This window comes from Dermacentor andersoni, chromosome 6, assembly GCF_023375885.2.
Source record: "Dermacentor andersoni chromosome 6, qqDerAnde1_hic_scaffold, whole genome shotgun sequence".
In the NCBI taxonomy this organism is placed as follows: Eukaryota; Metazoa; Arthropoda; class Arachnida; order Ixodida; family Ixodidae; genus Dermacentor; species Dermacentor andersoni.
The window spans coordinates 102681852-102705618 of NC_092819.1; the positions used below are offsets into that span (position 1 = coordinate 102681852).

Below are 23767 nucleotides of genomic sequence, written 5' to 3' on the forward strand. Positions count from 1 at the left end.
CGTCGCTCGACTACGGGAGTGGGTGGGCTAAATATAGTCCGACTTAGCGTAAGCGCGCACACACGTTGTGTCACGTTGGCGAGAACAACAGTGTCTATTGTTAGACCAATGGTTCGACACACTGGTGCAGCCGGCGTAACCGGACGCGGCCAACGGACTCCAAAGCGCCCGTGCTTCAAAGCTTCAAAGTTCGCGTTGAGCGACGCTCGCCCGTGCACCGATAACGTCGGACTATAAACACGCCTTATCGATGTTATTGGGAAGCGGCATGGTGGAGTGTCGTTTTTTGACATTGTACGCAGACTTCCTCTTCCTTTTTTTTTTTTTTAATTTGAACTTCGTAGCGAACTTCGGAGCCGAGGTCGGCATCGCTGTCAGCGTGGGAAACCTCGTTCTCACGCATTCTGTGTGTGGAGCGCCCGCGGAGTGATGTAGACAATGCCAGTCTAGCCAATGACGTGGCTATCTGAGGGTCACGTACCGTTGTCGACCAATTACAGCATGCATTGGGCCTTCTTTTTGATGCGGAATTTCTTCACTGCCAATGTGTGGATGGAACAAGCGGTGACGGGAAAATGAAGACAAGAGACTGCTCTTTCAAATGATATACAGGTCGCCGCGACCGAACGACTCAGAGGGCCGTCACGCGCCGTGGAAAAAGCACTTCTTTACGGAAGCTTTGGCTCATATTTAGCCTACACTGGTGCCAAAAATTTATATTACAGCTAAAATATTGATTTAGAATGTGCAAAACTTGGCAAAGTGGTAGAATAATAGTTGGAAATACCAAAAATACCTTTTACAAAATATTGATTTCTTACGCAATTTCTTGGTCTCTGAATCCCGTGTCCCCATTTACTGTTATGCCTATAATTTCTCGTTCCATCGCGTGTTATGCGCTCCTCACCTTCTCGAGCATTTCCCCCTTACTCATGCAATATTCAATGATGAAGCAACACAAAACTTCAGTCTCTTCAAGTGAACCGCATTCACCAGGGATTCCCTTCGTGATTCGCTGCACTCACCTAAACTTGTGTCCAGCAAATGAGGACAGTCCTCAGCCTCTTTCTGCAAAGCCTCTGCCATGGCATTGAAGGCGTCAATGGAGCAGTTAATGGCCTCCTGCTCATCATTCGATGGATGGGCAAACTTTGCAAGCTGGATGCAGCCCAGGTCAGCGTCATCCAAGTTTGTTACTAAGACGGGAAACACCCCATCCTCAGGAAATTCCAAGCTCTTATAAGGACAGGGGATGAGATCAGCTTCCTGGGATGAAAAATGTAAAAGAGAGAGGGAGAGCAAGCCTTCATAAAATGAAGAAAGTGTCAGAAAAAAAAAAAGGACATTAACAGTATACCTGAAGTTTCCATTTATTGTCTCGGCACTCCTTTATGGCGGACACAAAATTACGTTATGTTGAAATCGCATACAAACACACTTCCTTATATTGAGGTTCTAAATACATGGTGGTCGATAGACAATTGGTTATAAGAAGTTAAATACTTCGTTATATCGAAGTTTAACTGTACATGTTTTCAGCAGGCACACAGTCATTTTACTCTTGCTTGTTTTATGGCAAGTCTGCGCAAATCAATTCACAATACAGGATAACAATTTGACATACACATGACAGAACAGACTGAAACACTGGATATATATATGACAAATCACTGTGCATTCGGTGGCTTGTTATGAGGAAGTTCAATGTCGAACTGGACTGGTAATACGTAGCATTTCTCTTCGCCCTATTTTATTCCTTTATCATCACTCTTTAAGAGTGGTTGATTCTGGTAATAACAAATGATGCTCAAACCACCGACAAAAGAGCAAGAAAGAAAGGAAGGGGGATAGAATTGTTACATTATCACGGCCTTGTACGCCTGTATCACCACGATGTCGCAATGATGTCAGAAACCAGGAGAATTATCTAATTTTAGCAACACTCACTCGCTGCAGTCAGTGAAGATAGCATTTACAAGCAAGACATTGTTCAGTTACAGCACTAGTTTTCCCTACCCCAACTCTATGGACACAGCGCTCAAGTCAGAAAGGAGACCACATGAAAAATTTTATTCAACTTCTGAGGTTTTATGTGCCAAAACCACGAACCATGTGCCGAACCATGCCATTCTGGAGGACTTCAGATTGATTGACTAGGGTTGTGCGAATAGTAGATGTTGAGTTCAAAGCGAATTCAAGAAGAAAAGTGGTTTTGGCAGAATATTGAATAGTTGCTATGTTGAGTTCGAAGCGAATTCAAAGAGAATAGTGGTTTTGGCCGAATAACGAATAGTTGCTGTTCAATGCTATTTTGACGATGGTGATGTCATTCACTCATCTTATCACTTTCTTTGGAAATATTATAGATTTAATTTTTGGAACAGTGTTTTCTCGCAAATAAAAGTTTTTAAAATATTATGAAGGTTATGGAGAAATTTTTAAAGGTATTTATTTTTATCCAAAACTTGTTTTTCTAACTTAGTATCTGGACATGGCGGTGGTGAGAAAAGAGTGCAGACAACCAGGGCGCCAAGATTGGCAAAGATGGTGCCGACATATAGCGGCGTATCTGGAGCTTGTTGCTCGGTTTCTTTTACCCATTGTTTAACAAAGTTTATGAAATGACTACAATTAATATATTTGCAACAGTTATATCTACAGTCTATTTTTGTATTAAAAATTGTGTCTCACTGATTACAGTCAACATTCAATTTTTTGGACTCCATAGAGGCCGTGAAAACATATGAAAAATCGTGCAGTTCGAAAAAAAACGAATGCATGCCTTTTACTGCGCTCAAGGGCTCAAATCGCCACAGGCATGTCCGAAATAGCTTTGAAGGCCTGTCAGTATAATTGTTAGGCATATCGGTGCTCGTATTATTACAGGAGACGGCGGATGCATGCGTGTGTGATTAAGGAATACATAATGTGTCCTGTGACAATTAACTCTTCCCACTCTTTGTATGGTTCACGGCAATACTAAGCACATGCTTCACCGCATAACACAACTGTACTGAGGCGCAGCTGACTTTTGGGAACAGGCATTAAGTAACACATCATGCTTTCCGAGCTTCAAAGTCTTGGCTATGCTTATAAAGGTAGAGCTGGTGCCATTGCTAACAGTGGCGAATTGTTTTAATGAAAAACACGGCACTGAACAGCAAGAAGCTTGGTAGCGAATGTCAAAGTAGTTAGACCTAACCTTGCCGCAGTAGTGGCTACGGCTGCCAGCGGATCAGTTGCAAGTGCCTGTTCAAGGCGGCAAGGTAATAAAAATTGCGGTGGTGGTGGCTTCGATCAATGCAGTTTCAGACCTGCAGTCATGGGAAAAGGTCCAGAAAATCAGATGGCGACGGGTTTTGTGCGTCCAAAATTTCAGACATTCTTACACATTGACTCTAGGGGTGCCATGGCGGTGCCACGAAGGCGTCCAAATTATTGGGCATGTCCGAAAAATTGGCCGTCCAGAAAATGGGTTGTTGACTCTATTAGACAGTAAACAAACTTGTGACCGTGAGTTGCAATAAGCACAAATATTGCAGCTGCTCTCAAAGTAAATATCAAATAGCATAATATTCGATACTATTCGAAAATGCGAATATTCGCATTGCACTAATTTTGACCATCTCTGTTTCTTTAACAGTTTCTTTAAATCTAAGCGCTTGAATGTTCTTGCATTTTGTCTCCATTAAAATGTGGCGAGAGAAAACACATGCAATAGCACTTGCATTGCGCGGTCTCTTTTCCGTGATTGTCTAATTTTCGTGCTGAAATAACACATCTGCGGGTGGGTAATGTTGTGCATGTGTCGGCCTCTGAGCTTCTTTACTGGATTCAAGCAGACTTGGGCCCACTACTAAGCACTTGCCTCAACGATTTCAGTTGGTAGCTCCTCTTTGGTTCTGCAAGCCAAGCCAGCCTCCACCATAAACTCGTGGAGTGCCACTCCATCGGGCAAGAAGAGATGCACTTTGGCACGTGACGTCTCGGTGGGCCTCGCCTGGAACGAGACAGAACTCTGTGAAGGAATGAAGTTCAACAAATGGGCTCAAGAAATGCCAAAGGTCAATGCTGAGCATGATCCACAGCCGCAATGTTTTGTACATCACATTTAAAAAAGACAATAAAGAGAATTCATGCTCCAAGACAATTCATGCAGGAGCTCTTCATACAGAGTTCTCGGAGCAGTGTACTACTGAACACAATGGCAAGCGGCCAAAAGTTGTACTCTGATCACCATTTGTATGGAGGAGACTACATCAGACGTGTGCAGTCCGGCTGCCTGATACGTTGGTGGAATAGGCACAACCTTTTTTTCTTTTTCTCCTATTTTCTACTGAAGATAGGAGAAAAAGTACAAGCACACTGACAGTGTACTGTCTTACTGTGCTGAATGCAGTTCTCTTCCTGCACTAACTTCGCTCTGCTGATGGTTGCATAAGTGACTGTCCTGCAATCAGAACACAAATCCTTTGATGCGAATTAGAACATCCGAATAATGTCTCAAGCACAAATTCAGTCGAACCTTGCTATAACATAGTTGAAGGAGGAGCCGAAATTACTTTGTTACATCCAATACTGGCCTTTACTGCAACATATTCTCAATGGGGTGCCCAATTGTAAACGTGGAAATAAGAAAGTGGCGTTGCAGCATGTGGAACTGCTACAAAGGCCACGTGTGTGATGAATTTGTAACAAAACAACAAAAAGATTTTCGGCATGTGCAACACATGACTTCTTAGCACGTGACATGACAGCCTTTACAATAGATGCCTTCGGTTCCAATGCGACAGTCTTTCGCTTTCCACTTCACTCTTAGTGAAAAACGGAGAAACGGTGACGAGGTCAAAAACAGCTTGCAAGCTGCAATGTATCCATCGTGGTCGAGCAGCACATGACGCGCCAACAGCTCTCTGCTGCGTGATCGAGGCCAGCAAACTTCCATTTCCTATCGGTACCAGCAAATCTCCTACTGGGTTGTCGCTAGCTGTATCTACAGCTATCGCTGCCAACTCTAACAAGTATCTTCACTATTGGTTTCACAGCACATGGGGTGCAGTGCCACTAAAAGTGCAAAGCACGCTATTAATAGGTGATAAGCCAAACACGCCGCCTTTCCGTTCCCTGCTGCAGGTTGCACGAAGTGAGTGTCATGTTTTACTCTGGCGTCATTGTAGGCATCGTATTGCGTCGCCTACCAGCTTGATCTCTTTCCGATTTACTGCGGCCATCTTAAAACACTACGCAACAGGAAAACGACAACGTGCATCTCAGGCACAACCAGCTCGATGCACATCGGTGTCTTGTGCTGCAATGATACACCGAGTGGGCAAGTCAAAATGACCCGCTTGAAGAAGCTGCTGACCCAGGCTGAATTCGAGGAGTGTAAACGTAAGCTTCCTGAAGCCGCAAAAACGATAATGCCTATGTCAGGTCGCTCGGTCCCCACCAGTTCGGCGGGCTTTGGCATCTCGTGCTGCAGTGCCCCGCATTGCATAGATATTACTACCATTGAGTGCGAAATTTTTTAGTGACTTTGGATCGTACATTTTCCTCATTTGAACATTTTATTTCCGAACGTATGAACAATTTTTGCTGTATTCCATCAGAAGACTATTTTGTTGATTTCACTCTAATAGAGTGGCTATGATAAGAATAAACGAAGTTCAATGTTCCACTGACTTTTGTGCCATAACCCGAGCAACCGCCTACTAGCTTGATGTCGCGAATTTCCAAATACTTTTTCTTATGTGGGCCATTGCTGCTTAGTAAAGCTTCTTGAAACATGCAATGTTTAGCCGCAGGCTCTTCGAATGCAACGCAGGGCACCTTTACCAATAAAAAATTAACTAGGCTGTTCAATGTTCCACTGACCTTTGTGCTATAACCCAAGCACCCGCCTACTAGCTTGACATCGCAAATTTTAAATTACTTTTTCTTATGTGGGCCATTGCTGCTTAGTAAAGCTTCTTGAAACAAGCAATGTTTGGCTGCAGGCTCTTAGAATGCAACGCAGTGCACCTTAACCAATAAAAAATTAATTAGGCTTGAGAAGACAGTGCCAAGATCTGTGATGTCTTGACAAGCTGGTGCAGCAACTTCAAGGCGGCATTGCCACCATTTTTTGTTTTTACACTCTTTTCACTCTTACCATGCCTCTTTCATGGAAAGAGTTGACTTTTCTTCTATATGATGTAGAGGGGTAATTTAATAATATTGCTTTAATAATTTGTCTCTTTAGTGTTCATTCAAATTCTGTCTTCAGTGTCTTAAACGACACCACAGCTTCTACAAAATAAACCTGATGGAAATGAGATGGGGCCATACCTTCACAACCATAGAACAGTTTTGTTCCACCACCATGTAGTGCACAGTGTCCAGAACATTGAGTGGCCAGCCTCCTGTGCTTGAAAACTGCAGAAAGAGTGGAAAGCCAGTCAGACTCATAAGTGCACCCCCTACTCCAGACCAGACATTACTCTTCCTACTTACCAAGTCTATGAAAATACATGCCATTTATGCCAACCTTTTCGTCAAAAGTCACACAGTTTAAGCTAGTTTTTTTCAATGAGCTAATTCTTATGACACCAAAGCAGCGTATATTTATGCAGCAGCCATGCAATTCTGAGGGCATGGCTAAATCACAGAGAATTACTCACACGGTCCCTCTTCAATGTTGATAAAAAAAAGAAAAGGGGGGGGGGGGGGGGGGTTACGTGCCAAAACCACTTTCTGATTATAAAGCACGCCGTAGTGGGGGACTCTGGAAATTTGGGCCATCTGGGGTTCTTTAACATGCACCTAAAGCTAAGTACATGGATGTTTTCGCATTTCACCCCTATCGAAATGCGGCCCCCATCGAAATGCGGCCACCATGGCTGAGATTCGATCCCGCGACGTGCTTAGCAGCCCAACACCACAGCCACTAAGCAACCACAGCGGGTAGAGGCTATCAGTTGGGTAATGTTTCTATGATGTCTATATATTTCTATACATCTTGATTCTGACAAGTTCCTTCTACAGCCATACCATTTACTCATCCCTCCTTTTTGCAATTTTCTGCCTTTAAGATAACACACAACTACCCTTGTTGCTTTAGACATTGCTACCTTCTTGCCTAATGTGGTTCTTATCTTACTATGTTTTCAAACATATCATAAGAACCCAACAAACACCGACACCAAGGACAACATAGGGGAAATTACTTGTGCTTAATAAATGAAATAAAGAAACGATAAATTAATGAAGTCAAAGTGGATGAAAAAACTACTTGCTGCAAGTGGGGAATGAGCCCACAACCTTTGCATTACACGTGCAATGCTCTACCAATTGTGCTATGGCGGTACCATTTCCCCATCCACTTTCTTGGGTATTTATGTTTCCTAGCAGAACCCTGGGAGTGTTAGCCAGCGCCACCACTTGCAAACCTTGGCGACTGATGTGGAACATCCTTTCTGCCGCAGGCGCCACGAGAACGTGATCTTTTTGGGTGAAGGCAACCGGTCAATAAGCTAATGCATGCTTCCTGAAGGCATCAATGTTGCCGGATTCGAGACCCTCGTTATGTAATAAACGAGAAGAAAGGGGGTTAACCAAGAGACCAGATTTTTATTACTCGTATCATAAGAAGCCAACAAACACTGACACTAAGGACAACATAGGGGAAATTACTCGTGCTTAATAAATGAAATCAAGAAACGATAAATTAATGGAAATCAAAGTGGATGGAAAAACAACTTGTCACAGGTGGGAAATGAGCCCCCAACCTTTGCATTACACATGCAATGCTCTACCAATTGTGCTAGGGCGGTGCCATTTCCCCATCCACTTTCTTGAGTATTTATGTTTCCCAGTAGAGCCCTGGGAGTGTTAGCCAGCGCCACCACGCACAAACCTTGACTGTTGTGGGGTCATTCCCCACCAGCAACAAGTTGTTTTTTCATCCACTTTGATTTCCGTTAATTTATCGTTTCATGGACCCTTGGCAGCCTAGCCCTGGGCACCAACAGCAGTAACTGTTGGACAAATAAAGTTTATTCCTATCCCATCCTTTATTTCATCTATTAAGCACAAGTAATTTCCCCTTGTTGTCCTTGGTGCCAGTGTTTGTTGGCTTCTTATTATATGACTAATAAAAATTGCGCTCTTTGGTTAACCCCCTTTCTTCTCGTTTATGCTTGCTTCCAAACACTCAGTCTCCTTTTTCGAGCACCTGCAGCATTATCAACCTTGAATGTCCCTTGGATGTGGTTGTTCCGTACATATATCTTGACATGACAAGCCCATTTTGGCACCTTCATTTCAAACACTAGGGTTGTTCAATAAAGACTGAGACTGATGCTCGGAAATATTTTTCTGAAAATTATTCATTGGCAATTTTGTCCCTTTCTATATGCTCCCCAGTAAGTGAAATGCATGTGTCGCACCATTTCTACCAAGTCTAGATAACATGAGTGAAGACATCTTTTGCCAGCTTATTAAAAATCCCATCCAATGTCTTAACTATGCCTTGCTGCACGTCAAAGCAACATCCTTTTTTTTTACTCTTTTCCGAAGCATTGCAACGATCCTCTTACCTGTCCAACAGTCCAGATGCAGGATTCCCTGACTTCTCTATGTACCTCGTGGTAAAAAAAGACTATTGGCTTGACGTGGAACAAGGCATAGTTGGGAAATTGGAGGCAATTTTTAAGTGGTGAAAGATGGCTTAACTCAGGTTATTTAGACTTCGTACAAATGGCGGGATGCATGCATTTCACTTACAGGGGAGCATAAGAGAAAGGACAAAAGCATCGCATATTTTTTAGAAATGAGAGTGTCTACCAAGTTGACATTTCCAAATTCCCCGAGTTTTCCAGGTTTTCCCTGAGTGGCTTTGGAATATTCCCTGAGTGACACAGAACTTTGTTTTATGTCAAGGCGGGCTGACACCATGTCACCCGATGCTGTCGCTCTCTAGTAACCATTTAAAAAATAAAAAAAGCTACTTAATCCGGTTTTTATAATAAGGAGTAGTGCTTATTTTATTCAATAACAAAACAGAAAGGGGGGTGGTGGCTAGTGAAATGCTCAGCAAATAAAATACCTTAAAGAATGGTGAAACCAATAGCAAATAGAGTCGACCGTTCTCAAATACAAGTATAAAGGAGATGCATACAGAAGCAAATATTTTCGAATATGAGCTACTTCTATCAATTGATTACAAGCTCATTAGTATGATGTCCAAACTTTGTCACAAGTGAGATTCTCGCTCAACAGCTGTTAAGTCACCCTCAGCTGTCCAGACATACTCTGAGCCGGCGCACAACGCTCCAGTGTTGCGTTTCATTGCTTGAAAGAGTTTATTTTTGTTTGAATGCGGGACACCTGCATCTCGGCATCAGCTAATACATATTTTTTTTTATCTCAAGCTTCTTCAAAGAAGCGGCAGCACGCTACCTTTCCCGTTCAATGCGTCAGTCCTTTCTGTTCTCGTCCTCCTTCCGACGCACGTTCACTTCACGAACCATTCTCTTGTTCAGTTGTACAGTCAACGTACAATTTTTAGTACTCCCTAGGGGCTGCGCAAACATCCGAAAAATCAGGCAGTTCGACAAAATGAATGCATGTCTTTTACTGCCCTTAAGGGCTCAAATCGCCACAATCACATGTGAAAAAGCTCTGAATGCATGCCAGTGCACTTATTTGGCATATCAGTGCTCATACTGTAACAGGAGATGGCGAGTGTACACATGTATAATTAACGAATACATACTGCGTCCCATGACAATTGCCCCTTCCAACGCTTGTTATGCTTCACCGCAATACTTTTGCGTATGCTTCATTACGTAACACTACTGTACTAAGGCGCAGATAACTTTCGGGCACCTGCCTTGTGCAACGCGCCGTGCTTTCCGAGCTTCGAAGCTAATAGCGAGGACCACAATGGCGGAGTCACATTACTGACAGTGGCGAATTCTTTCAATGAAAAACTAAACACTGAAGGGCAAGAAGCATGCAAGCTAACGTCGAAGCAGTTAGGCCTTGCTAGCACTGCCGCGCTGGTGGCTACGGCTGCAAGTGGATCTGCGTGCAAGAGCGCCGTTTGAGGCCTCGAGATAATCAAAATAGTGGCGGTGGTGACTGTTTGATTAATGCCATTTCGGACATGCGGTCACAGCAAAAAGTCCGAAAAATCAGATGGCGAAGGGTTCTTGCGTCCAAAATTTCAGACATTGACTCTATGGGGTATGTGGTGGTGCCGCAAAGCTGTCAGAATTATCGGGCATCCGGAAAGTCGGTCGTTGACTGTACATGGGCACCTCCTCCAGCCGACGACACGGCATCAAAGTAGATTCATTACGATTCCTCCTTGTTACTCGAGCCAGCATCACCGCGACTTTCGTTCCCTTTCAATAAAATTACACCTAATTTTTCCTGACAGAAGCACAAGTTCCCCTCCCCGAGTTTTCCCTGAGTATTTCTAAACTATTCAAAATCCCTTGAGAATTCCCGGTTTTCCTGGTTGGTAGACACCCCGAGAAATAAAGGTTTCAGAGCATCAGTTTCAGTCTTTATTGAACAACCCTTGTACCTGGAACCTTTGATTATTAAAATTTTGTCCAGGAAGCACCACAGCTCAAATTGCTGTCTTGGCCACAAAGTTATAAAGAAAGCTTGCAACTCACTGGCTTCAAGCCATATAGCTCCACCTCCAGACATAGTATAGGCACATCCTCAAACATCAAGTCAGTGAAGATGCCGTCAGGGCTCACATATTCAGATGTGCCGTAGTCAACGAATCGGACCTAAAAATAAAGATGAGAGAGAACCAACGAGAGATTTTATACTACAGAGACACAACAGGACAAACTTTGACGCCTGCTACAGCGATAAACCAAAGACTATACCAAAATTTCCCATTTCCACACACTTCATGAAGCAAAGGCTTATGATGCCATATAACATTTCCTCATGGCTTTCTGCACAACCACTAAACAAGAATAAATAACACCAGACTGATTTTTTGTATGGTTCCTTGAAATGACCTCAGTGGAAACATCTAATGCAGTACCAGTGTTACAACAAAGTAGTGATTTTCAGCACCAGAAGCAAGTTGTGATGTGCCAATCTGTGCTGCAACCATGATCACATGACAATAACTAGAGTGAAGCAAAGGCAAATGCATGCCATCATAAGCACAATTAGGACAGCTATGGGAGTTCACAGAGCCATTTCAGCAGGGTGGTTAAATGAGTTGACATCACTGACCCAGTTGCTATAATAAGGGCTTGTTGTTATTAAATTCAGGTTTTGTTAGATCTTGCAATGTTTTATAACATGGCTATGGATAATATCAATCTTCGAATGTAAAAGCCGCCATCAGTGGATTTGTCTGAATGGGTCAATGAGGCGCATACAGCAGCTAATTGGTGAAACAGAAGACAAAACAGCACGGTTGGTCATGACTGGCTAAGCAGCATATTTTCGATGAAGACAGATTCTTCTAGACAGACCAGGGACACCTATTTATCTAGATAAATAGATCTGGTAAGATAGAATCATGTAGCAGCAGACCAGCCAAAAGAGTTACAAAAAGGCCTTTTATTAGATATGAAACTCTCCACCATAGCACTCAACTAAGTCTCATTATAGGTAGTTCACTGCCCAATGAGCACCTCACATACTACCAGAAAAAGACCAGCCTTACAGCATGTTTAACAATCGCTCAATGCTCAAAAAATGGAAAAATCTGGGATAGAGAGGGATAGCTGCTTGAGCGGCATAACATCAAGGGAATGGGTGAAACCTATTATGTCACACACTCCTGGTGCAGGATTTGCAAAAATTTGCTTAATGTGCTGCTATTAACTCTGTATGTAAAGAATCTCTCACAATGCAGTTCTAAAGTGATCCAGTTTTACCAGAAGAGACCGTTTATATAAAAGCTTTTATTTTTCTCTTATAGTATTCAAAATTCCTGAATAGCTTGCTTTCTTTAAAGCAAAAAGTTCATATTAATTGTATATCCTATTGTACTAATAAAAATTGTACGAATGACATGTCGATGGTGACTAGCAGACCTCAATGCCTTTCTCTCCCGAGTTCAAGATGACCGCCCGGTAGTACATCTTGTCCAACGAGTAGCGTGCAATGCAGGCTTGCCCAATGCGCAGGGTGCGATGCTGGGGCTTTGATCGATTGCAGTACGCCTTGTTCAGCTTCTCTTTCAGTACCTTGTAACGCTCCATCTCCTCTGAAGACATAAAAAAAAAAGATATCCTTAGGCATTCAAAGGAAGTGGAAAACAAAATAATAAAGTGCACTCTTTTTCCCACAAGAGACTGGGTGAAACCAGCTAATGGATGACGAGTACAAAAGAGACAATCAACATAAGCATGAAAGAGTAGGCTGCACAATTCAATATGTAGCATGCATAAGAATTTTAAGGAACTGGTATTAAATGGTAATGATGCTGATACTACATGGGTGATGTGGAGGTCAAAATCCCTTTGACTCCTCACTAGGCTTGTGCAAATATAAATTATTTGGTTCAATGCAAATAGTAATCTCCATCATCAGCCTATTTTTACATCCACAGCAGAGCAAAGGCTGCACCCAGATATCTTCAATTACCCCTGTCTTGCACTGGCAGATTCCGAGTTATGCCTGGAAATTTGCCAATTTCGTTACCTCACCTAATTATATGCCATCCTCGACTGCGCTTCCCATCCCCTGGCACCCATTCTGTAGTTCTAATAGACCACCAGACATCTGCCTTTTGCATTACATGGCCTGCCCAGAGCAATTTTTTTCATCTTAAAGAGCCCTGAACCACTACTGAGGCTTGGTAAAAAAAAACATTGCACGCGGATAGCATATGCTGCTGTGAACATCTCAGTCGACTTTTGAATTTGTCCATGGCATGTGAAGCTTGCAAGCAGAGTGCGAAGTCCCCTTTCTCTCAAATGCTCTCTTTTCAACAGAAGCCTGCTCCTCTTTTCTGGATGCTTTATTTTGTAGTATAGCAGATTCCCATAGGCTGCTGCTATCTGCAATTAGCTGACGCCAATCAAGAAGGGTGTTTGGGTCAGTATGCTTGTTCCTTTTGTTACTGTGTATATTTATCAACGAAGCTTAATAAACAGGCTGAAGCAAGCGAAAACCTGCTTTCAAATTTCGATAATAATTAAGTACTTCTGGAAGAGGTTGACTGTTGTCTGCTTGCGCTCAGCCACGGCCATCTGCGTAGCAATTAAACTTTGGCCACCCTGCTTATCAGAGTCGTAGCCTTCAGGTCTTGCTAATTTTGACTAGTTTTGAGCACTCAACTAGCCTAAAACAGTGCGAAACTTAGGGTCAGACCACACGCATGCTTGCAAGCGCTCGCTGCCTCCTGGCCGCTCATTGTTAGTCGCCTTGGCAGACTTAGCTCCGTATTGATCTATAGATAGAGCATTATGAAACACCGTTCCAGCACACAATTGAACACGGACGAGATAGAGCTTCAAAATGCACATGTTGGATGTGGTTACTATCCACCGGTCAAGCTGGTGCATGACAAAGCCAGTCTACACCACATAGCACGGCCAGACAGGAGCATATGAGTGCGAGCATGCACTCAAGCCCTGTCGTGCACAAAGCAAACATTGCGCATACGCAGTACCGCAGACTGCAGCATGTAGCTGCAGTCTGCTATGTAGTGTAGATATTGTGGTTGCCACGAGTTCACTGGCTGTGTGCATTGCGACTCCCCAAGGTCAGCCAAGTTTGGCTTATGTTTGGCATGTTGTAGGTGCCAAAAGAGGAAGTAGTGGCATCTACGTGGACATCCAAAATCAAATTTGAACTGCGCACCACGGTGACGTTCAGTAGATGGAGCATTATGGGCGCACCTGGCTCCACCGTAGCCTTTGCAGTGCAAGGCTTTGAAGAAGGAGCGGAAGCACCGCGAAGGAGGCGTTTGATTGCCAATAACTCTGCTTCTGCTGAACACATTGAAGTACTTTTTGCAGCAAAGTATTTCTGAAATAGCCTATTTTAACTTCAAATGCACTTCTCCACTTCGATAAAAAGTGGTTTAGGGCCCCTTTAGTGTCAACTAGAATATGAGCTACTCTCGTTTACTCTCTAATTTAGACTGGTCTTCCTGCCTCCTAAGATTACACCTAGCACCATTTTTTAGCATGGTCCTTAAATTCTCAAGATTCTTTGTTCAAGTAAATTATTTAAATATTTGTGGGACTTGCACAAAAACCGTGAAACCACAAAGAGTTGACTAATCTAAAAAAAAAGAGTCATTTACTTGCACAGGTACAAACATTTTTGACGCAGTTTACTTCCAAAGGACCAAGCTAGTTATGGCGTTTTTCACTGGTCGATCTGGAGCCCCTGCCGAAATCCTCGAGCGAGCGCTCGGGTTTCAGAAATCTAAATCGGCCAGCGGGGCGCAAAAACGCTCCGCGGGGGATCACACAAAAAGTCTGCATAGATGTGACACAAACCGATTCCGGAAACCATGCCAGACTTCCACTCTGTACGTTTCCACGGCAACCAATATCACCATCCCCCATGTGTAATTTGACCGTGGCAGCCGCAGAGTCCGTCATTTCCATGTCGCGCCCGCAAGGATTGTGCATGGACAATATGCATAGAAGGCTTCGTACAGCACCTGCGTCACCTCGTAATCGCCGTCGTCCCGAGCTCTCATCGCTAAACACGAGCTCTGCCGCATCACCGAGCGCAGCCATGTTGCGAAGCAACACAATGTTGTGCGTACCAATCGGGTACTGATTTCGCTTGAAGACAGAAGTCACGCGAGATGTTTCAGCCCGAATCTGCGCCTTGGTGGCGGAACAAGTGAGAGCGATCCGGCATGGAGCGAGTTGATCCAAAACGACCAGCAGAAAGCGTGAACCCACTCCAGATCGACCACAGAAGTTCGGATTCGTTGCCACGGAGCAAGAAATCCTGCTCCTACGCCATTAGATATTTTTATGCAGTAAATGCATGATTGAACACTGGTCAGAAGCACATTTTCATCATGGCCACATTACCTTGGCTGTTGTACCCCGGTCACACGGTCAAACTTAAGTGCACTTTGAGCGAGTGCACTTTGCCTCTAGTATCCATTTGCAGGCTGCCACACGGGAACACTTAATAACACTTACTGCAGAGCACACACGGCAGTGAAGTGTGTAGCTTCGTTAGCAATGAGTAAATAATAAGTAAAGGAATATTGAAAGCAAGGTCAGAAGTACTTTTAATAACATTTTTTGTAAAATCGCTGACCTTACAAGTTAATAAAATGGGCCACACTGCAAAAAAGAGAAAAGAACGAAAAAACTGGCAGTAACTACTCTCGCTCTCGGGCTGTTTGCAGCCATGCTGGGTAATGGTAGTGCAGTTGTTTGGCGGAACATATCGTTTGGACTGGTACTGCTCAAGTTTTGTTGTCATGTCTTGGCTCGTGATCATTAACCCTTTCCCTACCGCGATAAAAGAAGAAAATTTTACCAGATTTACAGGAATTTTTTTTTTCATTCAGTTTGTAAAGCTTTTATTCCTGAATAAGACGGCACCATTATTTCAATTCAATGGGGTTCCTTTATTTTAAGAAATTGCATAAAAAGATTGTTTGAAGGCTGCACTGCATGGCCTTAGTGTCTTGCAAAAGTAGTTTTGCAGGTACGAAAAAAGAGAACACGAACAAAAAATAGCCTAAACGATGCAAAAACATGCACATGAATAGTGGCTACTTTTATGCAGCTCCTAAAGCAATTATAGTAGGCCGTCTTCGTGTGGTGGACTCACAGGCCTCCAGTCCATCCAGTCCTCCAGTCCATCCACAGAACCGTCGTCATCAGACTCCTCAGATGAGGACACATGCCTTTCCATTTCCGTGCAAAACTCTACAGAGCCATTGTCTGACGAGTCGTCAAAGTACTTTCTTTTAGGGCACTTTATTGCCTCATTTTGAGGAAGCAGCCATGCTTTATGCGAGGGTGTCCGAGGTGGCAATATAATGAAAGGAGAGACAAATGCACAACATGGACAAGTGTGGCCATCTAGTGTCAGGGATTGCAAATAGGTGCAATAGGACGAGTAAAGTTGTCATAGGTTCACTGCGTGACAAATTTTTGTTTATGATGACTATAGTTGCCATTGGTTACATTGGTACAAAATTTCATGACTATACTCATCAACGGGAGGTAAAGGGTTAATCTTGTTGGTGAGGTGGCAAGGAATTCATCACTTGCACTTAAGTTGATTGTAAATGCTGTTTCTAAAAATGAACAGTTTTTGTCCACAATTCTTAAGTTAACAAATATATGCTTTGCTCTCTGACTCCCAATCGCCATCACCACCAATTTGAAACAGCACTCACTTTTTTTTCTCGTGTAGCAGCAGACTGCCAAAATGACACTCAGCGCGCTGAAGTGCACTTCACTTTGCTCATGTGACCGGGGTATTAGGCACAACCAGTGCTGTTAGGCATAACCAGTGCTAGTCAGTTTTGGGGACCAAAGTTAGTTTGTTGCCAAGCTGACACAGAACTGCAGCAGCCGTACGGCTCTAATACGGTTGCTTGCCGAAACCAAAACTATTGATTGCACATTCTAAAAAAATGTACACTTGTTAGTTCCAACCAATGAGAAAATTCTAAATAGCATATTATTCGATTGAATATTTCCCACAAGTCTACTTTTTATGCGTGGAACCAGCACCTTTGCAAAGGAACCTAAAATAAGGCCAATAAAAAAGGACAAGCCAAGTGCAGTGCTCATTTATTTTCATTGGTCATGTTTAGGGTGCATTGTTACATATATTAATACGCTCAAATTGCAATCTATTTCTTCTGTTCTTTTTCTTTTTACTTCTGGAATATTCTTTTCCTACTGAAATTCCATGCAATTATTTCACAGGCAGGTTGCATACACATAAGGTGTAGTGTTTGCAAACCAACTTTTTCTTTTCATTCAGTAGTGCTAGTAAATCTTGTATAGCTGTTTCATAACACTCAAAGAACTGAGGAGTACAGGACTCAATGATTAAAGTCACGCGCTCAGTGACTTCAGAACTTCTAATATATAGATGGCCATTGCAAAGCTATTAGCACAGATGCAGCCAAGACCCATAAACCACTTAATCTGATTTTTCAGTACTTGTACTGCTTTCAGAAGTTTCCAAGCATCACAAACACCTAACTCTTCCGAACTAAAATGGCTCATTAACCCCTCATGTGCCATCTGAAATTTTTTTTTAAAATTGATGAAAAGAGAATTTTTTTTTTTTAATCTGCATTTATATTGTCATTTCTTTTAAAGATGGATATCAGGAATGCCTATAGCGCATTTACTCAAAGAACTGAGGAGTACAGGACTCAATGATTAAAGTCACGCGCTCAGTGACTTCAGAACTTCTAATATATAGATGGCCATTGCAAAGCTATTAGCACAGATGCAGCCAAGACCCATAAACCACTTAATCTGATTTTTCAGTACTTGTACTGCTTTCAGAAGTTTCCAAGCATCACAAACACCTAACTCTTCCGAACTAAAATGGCTCATTAACCCCTCATGTGCCATCTGAAATTTTTTTTTAAAATTGATGAAAAGAGAATTTTTTTTTTTTAATCTGCATTTATATTGTCATTTCTTTTAAAGATGGATATCAGGAATGCCTATAGCGCATTTCGTGCTCTCGTTAAAAAATATAGCAATAGATATTGTGTACTACAGTTCAATCCACTTATAACAATACTCAAGTGCCAAGAAAACCTGTTATCACCGATAATTGTTAATACCAGGTTGCAAGAAAAAAGCAGAGGGAACAGACACCCAAACATTTTCATTAGACAGAAATATGTACAGTCAAATCCACTCATAGCTTTACCTGTTTTAACAACACTCAGATGTAACAATGAACAGCTGCAGCACTGCTTTTTGTATGTGTTCTGTAGTAACAATCAATCACTGCAATGTTCTCATGTTGCATTGTTAGCCATGACAATTAAATCTGACTACTGGGCATCAGCGCCGAAAAAAAGAAACGAACGAGCCACCACACACCTCTGCTACACACTTGCCGTTGCATTGCACATCACATGGCACATCTTCGTCGCATCGCCCTACACATCATCACCAGCCTTGCACACCCCTTTCCCATCTCTATTCCATGCCTTTGATGCACAAGTCAACTATATCAACATTGGAGGGGCGAAAGGGAGAAAAGAGAGGCGTGAAAGGGCCAGCAAGGCTGGCGATGCATAGGACAATGCGACGAAGACATTATGGGTGGGGTGCACAGTACAACAGTGGGTAGGTGAAGGTCTGTAGCACGCAGGCGGGTGTGGCAGCTCATGTTTTGTTTTTTCAAGAACTTTGCATTCTTCTTCCTTTCGGTGCACACACCCAGTAGCTATAATTGTTAGAGCCAATAATGTGGCAAGGGAGCATTGTATTAAGCATATTATTTCGCCATAGACCACATACAAAAGTTGACGGCACATCAGCTGCTTGTTTTTATATCCAATATACTGTTAAAACCGGTATCGTTGTAAGTGGGTCCAATTGTATTTATTTATGTGTCAAAATGACAAAGTAGTGCAACCTTAGTTATGACAACTCATCATTGGCAGTTAAGGGGTTAAATTGTGCACTTTAGCATGCTAGATGGAGGTCTTGGAGCAGTTATTTACCTACCATTCTCAATTATCTGAACGTAGACCACAGCATCTTCATCAATGTGTGATGGCATCACCATCAGCTGCTTCTCTGTGGGGAAGGATCGAGGATACCATTTGAATAGCGGCTGATCATCCTGAATCACAAGAAAATCAGTGTTGTCTTGAATGGCATCACTCAAGCACTCTGAAGATGATGAATCTGTTACGCTTCCATCTTCTTCTGCACCCTTATCTTCATTTTTTGCAGAGGGAGCAGCCTCATCCGCTGCGCCGTCCAATTGTGCTGCGGCTACCTCTGCACTATCTGATGTAAGAGAATCAACAGCCACATTGTTACAGTGCTTTGAAGTTGCTGCATCTTGCAGTTCAGTATCGCTCTCTTTAGCTGTTGAGGCTGGTTTAGTGTATTCCTCTTCAACATTTGTAGAGGCTGTAGGAGAAGCCTCCTTTCCAACTTCTGTAAAGGGCAAGGTGGAAACCACTTCGCCACTTTCAGATGATGCAGTGGAAACAACTTCCTCAGGATGTGAGACCTTTTCAGGCATACAGTGCACTTCTGCTGGCTCTGGCTCCTCACTTTGTGAAGATGTGGAGTTTTCTGTAACATTCTCGGACCCCACAGGCTCTTTGAGTGCATCTGGGTTGCCGTCACCAGTGGTCACTCTATCACCCGTGGCATTTACTTTGCTCGAAGGAGTGGCCTCTCCGTCACTAGCTGTCTTGACTTTGCTCGGAGAAACCGTTTTTCTGTCATCAGCGATCTTCACTTTGCTGCTCAAAGTAGCAGCTTCTCTGTCATTAGTGGTCATCACTAAACTAGAACTAGTGGCCTCTGCCGATTCAGTGGTTGACTCTTTCTTTAAGCTACTTTTTTTGGAAATGAAGCCGTAGCCCATTTCCTTCAATGCCTCCCTCACACTTCTATACTCTTTGCGCATTGGCTCCAAGGCACCGGCCTCAATCACTTCCTCCACCATGATATCAACTGGAAGAGAGCCATCCAGCTCCTCCCCAATCTGCACCATGAAGGTCTTGTTCCCCCTGGACAGCAGCTCGGCAAAGCACTCTTCCGCAGTCTTGGACCAGCTCTTGCTGCCTCCAGCGGGGATCATGTCGGCCAGATGGCACACTCGGGCAAACGGTGGCACCTGAGCCAGAGCCCCAGGCAACACGACGACTTCGCCCCTTGGCACAGCAACCTGCATGCCACTGTCGACAAAAAACACTTGGAGTTCCTCCTCTTCCACTTTCACAACCTTAGCTCGCACCCAGTGATGACCGGAGCCTTTAGCTGCACACCACTGCCCGACCTCCCAATTGTCCTTGGTTTCTCTGCCACCATCCCATGCATTCTGCAGTCGAGAGGAAAGTCCCTTGAAACTCTTTCTCTCCTCCAGAAGCCGCACATAGAAATGCTGAGGGGACTTTGGGTATGTCACGTGCACTGGCACGTAGTCCTCCTTAGGACGTTCATCCGCAACAGGTTCCTTGGGAGGCTCAGCCATGTGCATTTCCAGAGCAGCCATCAGCGCAGTGGCGGGTCTCCGGCTTGGGGCACGAACCTCAGGACGCATCTCGGGATGCCTCTCGGGATGCCTCTCGGTATGCCTCTCGGTATGCCTCTCGGGATGCCTCTCGGGATGCCTCTCGGTATGCCTCTCAGGACGTAACTGGGCATGCATCTCAGCACGTAGCCGAGGTGCATGTTGTTGAGGTCGAGGTATCAGTTCAACGGGTGGTGGTGCGAGGCCCAGCATGGTGGCGGCCAGCCGCTTCTGCTGCCTGCTTTCTACCTTGTATTCCTCATAAGCCTCAACAATGGAGTACTTTGGACGGATGATCAAATGTGCTTTTAGGGTGGGTACGTCTTCCACAAGAGACCTGCAAAGAGGAAGGGCGTCAGACACACTGCTGGCTGTCATCAGCAAGTCAGCCTTTGGGGTCAATAACAGTGTGAAAAAATGACAACACCAATGAGGAGAGCAAAACACACAGCACTGACATATGCAGCTGCGTTCTCGTTTCATCGTACCATCCTTGCCCGTTACCTCTTGCCAACATAAATAATTATGCATTTGTTTGAACATGACTCTTTAGATCTTTTATTTAAAGCAGAATAATGCCAAAAAGGAGAAAAGTAAGCTGAATTTGTAGTTGGTAGTTTATTCCAAACTGAGACTTCTGCTGCAGAGAGAGCATTAGTCACAGAAAAGCACAAATGTGGCTAGCTTGGCAGAGGTTCTTGAATGGTGTGTAGAATGGAAGCCAGTACAGTCGACTGTCGTTACAATGGATCCTGATAATCAGACAAAAAACGTCCGTTTTATTCAAGGTCCATAATATCCAAAACGCCTCACTTCCAAGACTTTCATCGCTATGTCTAACAACTTTATTGCAAAGAGTCAGTGACAAATGTTCTAAGTAAAAAACAAAAAAGTCACAGTTTTGGCCGAAAGGCGAAGCATCGATTGCAATAGCAAATTAAGCAAGATACGTGGGCAGCAGCAGCAAGCGAAGTGACCTTCATGCTGTCTCGCTTCAACGTGAACTATTCGAAAGCACAGCACATATGAGGCTACCGGCATGGGCGCACTTTGTCCACATTACAGATCGCTTTCAAGATGCAGCGCCCACGTGGGCATGCACTTTGTTTACATCGCAGATTGCTTTCAAGATACGGCGCCTGCGCGGGCAAGCACTTTGTCCACATCGCAGATCACTTTCAAGATACGGCGGCTGCGCCGTAAGCAGCAAACACTGGAGTAGAACTCCCTCTCTCTCTCTTTCCTCCTCCCCGCTTGCCTTGTGTGCAAAGAAGACGGCGCGTTTCCGGCCCGCCTTCCTCCCTCGCGTGCGCCGCAATTGTTGGCTGACCCTCGCAAGTCAGTCGTCAGCCTGTGTCAGCACGGCAAAAGTCAGTTTTATACACCCAATTTTGACAAAAATTGCCACTAATTTCATACACTGTAGTCGATAGTCCGTTGTAGCGTAGTCCGTTAAAGTATGTAGCCACCCTTGAAAACGACTTTTCTTTTTTTAATAGCGAATTTCGTTCTTTAATATTTCGAGAATCTACAGACATTCAGAATCGTGCTGCTGCAAAAATTATGCCTCTATCTGGTTCTGTTCAAAAGTTATGATGTTTTTTTACAACTACCGGCAGACCTCTGAAACCGAAACTGACATTTTGTGAAAACGAAACCTACATTTCAATCATTAAAACAAACATATGTTTGTGCTCAAATGCACAGGGTACATTTAGATTAGTTTGCGGTGAAGTATTTTAATGGTTGATAATATTGAGCAATGGTGATCGCTATCATTTTTAAATTTCAAATTGAACAAATTGCCACGTGGGGGCGCATGACGTGACATCGTGTTTACACTACAGCGACGTGCTGTACTGCCATTTAAAGCTATTGTTTTGTCACTTTAGTGTCCTACATTGTTGTCTTAGAGAATATAACAAGTTATGGCTAAGTTGAGTGAAACAAAGGCCAAAATGCAAGTTCTACGGCAATTGGTACACGACGAACAAAGCAACGAAGTGTGACATGAACGTGGCTGTTTCGGCAAGTGAAGTGAAACTGGGCCAGTTCGAGGAAGATTGTGAAGTGCCAACAGAAGGTGTGCTACAGAGGAACAGGATTATAGATGTCGAAATTCTTTCCTCAGTTTTGGCGTCGCTGGCGTGCCCGGAATGCAAAATCATTTTACTGAAGGTTAAGGAGCGTTCACGCCAAGGGGTATGTTTTGCATACGCTATTGCATGTAGTGCATGTGCCCGCGAACACTTGTTTTCTTCATTAAAAAAAAAAAAAGCAGCAAGTGCAGCTGAAAACAACATTCGGCTTGTCTACGCTATACGCCAGCTGGGGAAAGGACGTGCTGGTTCTGTGACATTTTCGAAGGTTATGAATATGCCACTGCCACTTTGTCATTCTGCCTATGAGAAGGTTTCTTCCAAGCTCTGTAAGGCCGCGAAAATTATCGCGTCAAAGTCAATGATGGATGCTGCTGCAGAGGTGCACCAAGTTGTCAGCAGCAACGAGTGTGGCGTATCGGGTGACGGCACTTGGCAAAAGCGTGGGCACTCCTCTTTGAATGGTTGCGTCTCTCTGATATCAGTGGACACAGGAAAGGTGAATGATGTGGAAGCAATGTCCACAAAGTGCAAGGCATGTGAAAATATGAAGAAGTGTTCCACAAGCATTGAGTTTGAAGAATGGAAGACGAACCATACTGACTGCCAAGCCAACCACACAGGCAGTGCTGGTAGCATGGAGGCGGTAGGACTGTATCGTATGTTTGAGCTGTCCGAAACGATGCGCAACTTGAAGTTCATTGATTTTTATGGAGACGGTGACTCGAAAAGCCATGCAGCTGTCAAAGATATGTACGGAACTGGCACTGCAGGAACTTGAGTGCATTGGGTACGTGAAAAGGCGTGTCGGATGCTGATTGAGGTAACTGAAAAAGACAACTCTTGGACTTGGAGGTAAAGGGAAGCTGACGGATGTTATGATTGATACATTGCAAAATTATTACGGTATCGCAATTGGAGCAAATGTGGGGAGCCTACAAGCTATGAAGCAGGCCACGCTAGCAAGTCTGTTTCCCTGCAGTTCAACTGATGGAACTTCTAGACATGGCCTGTGTCCCTTGGGTGTGAAAAGTTGGGGTGCCTATAACCGAGTGAAAGCTTAGGGCACAGGACGCTACAAGCACAGGGAAGGTTTTCCCAATGACATCCTAAACAAAGTGAAACTTGCGTATGCAGACCTCTGTTCTTATGAACTTTTGACAAAATGTCTTCACGAAAAAAATGCAGCATGTAAATGAATGCTTCAATGGGATGCTCTGGAAGAGCCTCCCTAAAGATGTCTATGTAGGCCTGCGCACTATTTGGTTAGAACCATACGATTGTATATGTCACTTCAACAATGGAAATAGTGGCGCGCTGGACATCTTGAGACAGGCTGGTGTTGGTCCTGGCTACTGTGAGTAGCTTGCCACAGCATGGACCGAAGACGCTTGAAGAATGCCAAGTGCCAGTCAACGGCGGACGAAAAACAAGCCCGAAAAAAACGAGCTCCTAAA

General features: G+C 43.8%; 1 protein-coding gene across 2 annotated transcripts in view; it reads right to left on the reverse strand.

Moving 5' to 3' along the window:
* The window catches only part of qin (tudor domain-containing protein qin), a 118920-nt gene that overhangs the window by 7582 nt on the left and 87571 nt on the right, over window positions 1-23767 (reverse strand). Inside the window, exons 26-31 of one of the 2 annotated variants that reach the window (XM_055066525.2) lie at window positions 18684-20548; window positions 12063-12235; window positions 10668-10787; window positions 6328-6414; window positions 3869-4000; window positions 1026-1266 (exon numbers count right to left, since the gene is read on the reverse strand). In XM_055066525.2, the coding sequence (XP_054922500.2) occupies window positions 1026-1266; window positions 3869-4000; window positions 6328-6414; window positions 10668-10787; window positions 12063-12235; window positions 18684-20548 (2618 nt within the window). The remainder of the gene's footprint in view (window positions 1-1025; window positions 1267-3868; window positions 4001-6327; window positions 6415-10667; window positions 10788-12062; window positions 12236-18683; window positions 20549-23767) is intronic. The other variant, XM_072288838.1, reaches the window with a different exon arrangement.